General features: G+C 36.6%; 1 protein-coding gene across 1 annotated transcript; it reads left to right on the forward strand.

Moving 5' to 3' along the window:
• The first annotated feature begins 1,447 nt into the window (after positions 1-1,447).
• Positions 1,448-4,150, forward strand: LOC127119723 (probable E3 ubiquitin-protein ligase EDA40). The gene is made up of 2 exons (XM_051050027.1): positions 1,448-2,109; positions 2,207-4,150. Exons 1-2 carry the CDS (start codon positions 1,741-1,743, stop codon positions 3,926-3,928), a joined length of 2,091 nt encoding a protein of 696 aa, XP_050905984.1. The 5' UTR covers positions 1,448-1,740; the 3' UTR covers positions 3,929-4,150.
• Positions 4,151-6,128: the final 1,978 nt, after the last annotated feature.

Raw genomic sequence — 6,128 nt, forward strand, 5'->3', positions numbered from 1 at the left:
ATACACGATCTACAAACTGCTCCATATTCTGGCGCTTATTCTCCTTGTAACTGCTAGTCATTTTCAATTTCAAACTTCTCCCGCCCAGGTATTTAGGTCGACCCTGTCTCCTATGTGTTTGACACAACTAAAAATTCCTTAATCCCAATCTTCATTTCAGTTGACAGAATGGGTTTCGACCAAACATGACTCTTCTGTCGGTTTCATCTCTTGGTGACTTATGTTTTTCTCAGCTCTTGCTTATCTTAGGCACATCTTTCTTTCAAACCACCCCTTGGTGGGGTATAAACCTTAAATTCATAAGGCACTTTCATTGATTACGCCTTCAACATGCCTTATAGATTTCTTGTGGTAACACACACCAAATAATGATTAATTAAAATAAACACCTAATAAATAAATACGGAAATTAAATCGGGGTGTTACATCTAGCATTGAAGCAAAATATAGAGCTCTGGCACATTCAACTTCTGAATTACTCTAGTTAGAATCCTTACTTTTGAACTCTGAATTACCTTTCATACACTAATACTTTTATGTGACAATCTTAGTGATGTGTTGTTATATCATAATCTGGTTTTACATGCTCGCACTAAACATATCGAACTGGACATATATTTTGTGAGAGAACGAGTGTTTGCTGGAAGAATGTTAATTTAACATATATCAACTGCAACTCAGATAGCATACACACTGACCAAGCCTTTTGGCACAACAACTTTTCAAGAGTTAAGAGGAAAACTTAAGGTTGTTTGTGAAGATCACCACCCTTTAACTGACACATTTATTTATGTATTAATTGTTAGTTAACTTTTGTAGTTAATATAGTTAGACTGTCAACTTAGTTGGTAAATCAACATCTCATAGTTAGTATAAGAGATGCGCCGTTGTAATGCAACATTCTCAATGAATTGATATACTCTTTCATCTTTATCTTTTTCTGTTTGATCTTCACTAAATATAGAAAATGATGAACATCGAAGTTCATTTTCAACATTCTGTAATATATTTGGGTTGAATTGTTTGGAATCATACCATTACAATACCAATTCATTTTGAAAGGGACAAAAAATAAATTTAGTGGTATAAAGTTGATTTAGCAGTGTTTAGCTTATCAAAAGGAAAATTGATTATGATCTTTAGAATTAATTTTATTTGAAATTAGGATTTGTATATTTTGAGTCCATAGATGATGCATTCAAATACAAATCACTTTTAAATTAAAATTAGTTTTATAAAATCAATTTACTCTAAATTAACTTTCGTACACATGCTCAATTGATTTCTGTTTTATATTTTCAAAATTAAATTTCTTTTGTTCCAAAATATTAGTAATCTAAATTAACTGCAATAAATACATTAAAAAACATCTAACCACTTCATCCAAATGATGTGGCCTATGAGTCAAGTGTTGAATTTGGAAGCAACCCGAAAGGCTTTTTTCATTGGGGTAGTGTTTTGGGGGGTCTCAAAATGGAAAAATAGAAAAATAGACCTAGGTGAAGATATAGATAAATAGATGGTAGGGAACTGAAATAGAAAGAAGAAAAAGAGAAACATGAAAAAGGTCTCTGAATCTAATCCACTTCTCCTCATCCTCCTTATAGCTCTCTAACCAACTTCCATACTCATAAACCATTATATCATCCACTCTTCACCATAACCAATACTCAAAATCCCAAATTTCTCACAAGCTTCAAAATCAAAACCCACTTGATATCACACAAAACTGAAGTAAAAATGGTTAATGGGTGGAGAAAAGCATTTTGCACATCCATTCCTAGAGACAGAGAACCAAAAATTACAACCGAGAAAAAACAGCAACATTGTGATAACTCTTCAACCAATCCAAGTCCTAGAATCAGCTCAAGGTTTGGTTTTTTTTCAAATCCATCAACACCGAGGTGTCAATCTCAACCTTCATCAACAGGTTCATCCACTCTTCGTTGCAGAACCTCAGTAGCAACTTCTTGTTCTGTTCCCAATAGCCCAAAACTCCAATGCAGTACTAACCCCAAAACTCCTAAATCATTCACCCTCTCCAATCCCTCTTCACCAAAATCACCTTCAAGCTTCTCATTTCTCAAAGCTACTTTGCGCTTATCCAAAGTAAGTAAACAAATTTCAACTCTAAATTACAATTAATCATATTCATACCATACTTATTAACAATAATACTAATTGATGCTTTTTTTTCCATGTGCAGAATCGATGTGGAATATGTATGCAGAGTGTGAAAAGTGGTCAAGGAACTGCAATTTACACAGCTGAATGCTCTCATGCTTTTCATTTTCCTTGCATATCTTCGCACGTGACGAAGCAACCATTGCACGTGTGTCCTGTATGTGGTACAAACTGGAAGGAACTACCGGTGCTTGCAATTCACAACGAGAAGAAAATTTCAGACGGAAACACAGACGCGAGGAATTTCAAAGTCTACAATGATGATGAACCTCTTATGTCTCCAACTTCACTCTCTAGCTTCAATCCGATTCCTGAATCAGAAAACGAAACTGAAGATGAGGATGATGAAAAGATAGAGTTTCAAGGCTTTAATGTTAATCCTGTTACTACTGTTTCGTCTTCGCCGGTGTTAAAGAGGAATCTCGAGGTTTGTTTGATGCCGGAAACTGCTGTTGTTGCTGCTAATAGGAATTATGAGACTTATGCTGTGGTTTTGAAGATGAGACCTTCGAATATGATGCCGGTTTCTTATAAGGCTGCGCGTCGTGCTCCGGTTGATATCGTTACCGTTCTCGACGTTGGTGGAGCTATGTCAGGAGAGAAGCTTCGTTTGCTTAAGAACGCCATGAGATTTGTGATCTCATCCCTGAGTCCTACCGATCGTCTCTCAATTGTCGCATTCTCCGGCGGATCCAAGAGACTGTTACCGCTCAAGAGAATGACCGGCGGTGGTCAAAGATCCGCGCGTCGTATCGTGGAAGCACTCGCCGCGATTGATCAAACCAGAGAAGGCGTTCCGGCGAAGAATGATGCATTGAAGAAAGCAGCAAAAGTCCTCGAGGATCGCCGCGAGAAAAACTCCGTCGCCTGCATAATTGTTCTCTCCGACATCATCGACTCACGCGCCTTCAACGCTTCGTTTCAAAATCCCACTCTAGTTTCCTCCACGCGCCTTTCAAATCTTGACATTCCAATCCACCTTGTGCGCTTTCCAAAAGAAGGCGAGTGTACTAACGCGCTCCCCGATGAAACGCTTGCGAAATGTGTAACACGTTTGTTAAGCGTGGTGGCTCAGGACGTTAGAATTCAGTTAAAGATTGTTTCACGCTCTCGTCCCGTTGAGATTGCTGCAGTTTACTCACTCGCGGGTCGACCCACTCCACTCGGATCGGGTATACTCAAAATCGGTGATTTGTACGCTGAAGAAGAAAGAGAATTATTATTGGAACTGAAAGTGCCAGCTGTATCAGCTGGGTCCCACCATGTTTTAACCGTACTATCCTCTTACCGTGACCCCCTCACTCGTGAGATTCTGAATCCCGTTGAGCATGCAATGTTAATACCTCGTCCCCACACCGTACGATCCTCGTGTGAAAAGATCGAAAGGCTGAGAAACATCCACGTCACTGTACGAGCCGTAGCCGAGTCATGTCGTCTCGCTGATCACAGTGATCTCTCCGGAGCTCACCACTTGCTTTCTTCGGCTCGAGCTCTTCTCTTGCAGTCAAGTAAGCCTGTTGAGGAGTATATGCGTTGGATTGAAGCCGAGCAAGCCGATCTTCAGAAGCGCAGACAGCAGAGCCAAAGTCAAACACAGAGAAACACTCGCTCTGAAGACAAATTGGAGCCGCTTACGCCGACTTCGGCTTGGAGAGCCGCTGAAAGATTAGCTAAAGTTGCTATCATGAGAAAGTCTATGAATAGAGTCAGTGATTTACATGGCTTTGAGAATGCAAGATTTTAGATTTAAAAAATAAACACTAATTGTAATATTATTTTTAATTTTTATATTATTGTGCATAGGGTAAAATTATTATTATTAATAGAAAATTATATTTTATTGTAAATGAACCGACTCAATCTTCTGCTATAATAGCAACAAAAGGTAGCAGACGTTATTACCCTTTTCTGTGACTATGGCAGAATGAACCCACATGAAGTTGATTGAGCTATGAGGCTTTGTTTTCTTGTGTTTTGTCCTTTTACTACTTGCTCTTGTATAATTTTCGAAAATCCCAAAGTTTTATTATTATGCAATCAATTGATATGGATCCAAAGTGTATTCTGTTCAGAGAATAGAAATAATATAGTTTTATTAAATTGAGAATCCTAAGTTGATTCATTGTCCTCAGAATATCAATTTATAATACTATAGCTGCTGTTCAATGGTCTAAATCAATAGAATGTGGATAGTTTTAAAGAATTCTGATGGAGGGGGCATTTTTTTTTTCTTTCTTTGTTTCTAATCTAATCCGAAGACAATGCATGTGGAATTCTACTTTCTGACATTGCATCAACATCCTATGATAAGATTAAGAGCAATGGTCAGTGAAGAGGTTGTCAAGATTTACAGTGTTCTTTATTTGTAGCGCACTAACTAGTGGGGCACTGTTACCATGTTGCTGAACAAAAACTACCTCAATGCAAAGTTATGTTGGAAAAGTAGCATTATGCCAAAAAGAACTTCCAAAATGCAAAGTTTTAGTGAGATGATGATGAGTGTTATAAAGTTAAGACTATCCCACTAATGGTGAATCCAAAGAGGATAGTAACATTTACTAAAATACAAGACAATTATGAATCATTGTTTTACTGTTTAGCAAAAGTTTAAAGGAGTTTCATAGCTGTTAAAAATAAAGTTTTACTGCAGTAAATCCCGATCCATAAATATTCATCGCTTTTATTTTCAGTCATGTAATGTAACATAACTTTCAATGGAAAGTTATTCCTGGTTATGAAGTTTGGATTTATGTTGGTTTATGAAACAAGTACTGTATCCTTTTATGGGGCAAAATATATACGACTAGTAGGAACAAACAAATAGTGAGATGGTGCGTCAATTCATCAATGCTAAGATGTCGGTAATGAAATTTTGTTGGTTAACTTATATTGCATTTTTTGGATACAGAATACAGATATGTAAGACTGTGACTATGGAATAGTGAGTTTTTCAAAATTCTTATGTATGTTAATTTCAGTCATGTATGGTCTTTGTTTTAGAATGTATTTTTGGGTATAAGTGAGAGTATCCACTGTATCTTGCTAGTACTTTTTTCATGGCAAAAGGAACTGGAAGCCTAAGGGTTACTACTAATTTAGTTGAAGGACCACAGTTAGGTTGGACCAACAAATAGTGGTCCACAAAATATTATTAAATTAAAATTTTACCTATTGAGATTTGATGTTCCATTAGATCTAGTTGTGTACTCTCTATATTGTTGGATATTGGGCATTCTTTCTAGGTAAAAAGTGTTTAAATATTGTAGTCATTAGGAAGAGAATTTTGATGAAGAGAAGAAAAGAGGGAAAAAAGTTATAAAACTTTCACCCAACACATTTTGTTTATTTTTGAATCTACTCTGAGATCGATGATGTAAGGTAAGGAGGTTTTAAGGGGCGGTGGTACTAGCCTCTAATGTGGAGGAGCATGTAAAGTTAACACTTCAATACCAATACCGCAGTCAGTGAAGTCAGAAGGATGTAACTTTACAAGAGTGAATAATATCTATATATGGTGTGAGACAAAGTTTATATACAATAAGCGGTTAAAATCGCTCTTGTTTGACCTAAGGTGAGGTGCGAGATACCGTTTGATTAGATTTGACAGCTAGTGATGAATAAGTATATCAAATTAATCTGCTCAAAATTTTCTTGTCTTATTGGGCCGTTGGTCCAGACCAAAACATTCGCTCACAAGTCCTTGATTTCATTCATGAAATTTTGATTAAGACGAGAATTCTGAGACCGACCTTTTTACTTGTCACAAACATTTTTTTCTCTCTAATTTATCTTATATGGGAGTCAGCCTCATTCTTACAAGGGTTGATTTCATTCAAACATTCCCTTAAACATTTGATTTTTTTTTCTTCTGAATCTCTTAAGAACTTCAGATTCATATATTTGATTGTGTGACCTGAAACTAATGTTACTCACTTGACCATATA

The sequence above is a fragment of the Lathyrus oleraceus genome, chromosome 2, assembly GCF_024323335.1.
Source record: "Lathyrus oleraceus cultivar Zhongwan6 chromosome 2, CAAS_Psat_ZW6_1.0, whole genome shotgun sequence".
In the NCBI taxonomy this organism is placed as follows: Eukaryota; Viridiplantae; Streptophyta; class Magnoliopsida; order Fabales; family Fabaceae; genus Lathyrus; species Lathyrus oleraceus.

Coding starts and splice junctions, on each gene's coding strand:
- LOC127119723 (XM_051050027.1), top strand. CDS start 1,741: ATGGTTAATGGGTGGAGAAAAGCATTTTGCACATCCATTCCTAGAGAC. Junction 2,110..2,206: donor CTACTTTGCGCTTATCCAAA/GTAAGTAAACAA, acceptor TTCCATGTGCAG/AATCGATGTGGAATATGTAT.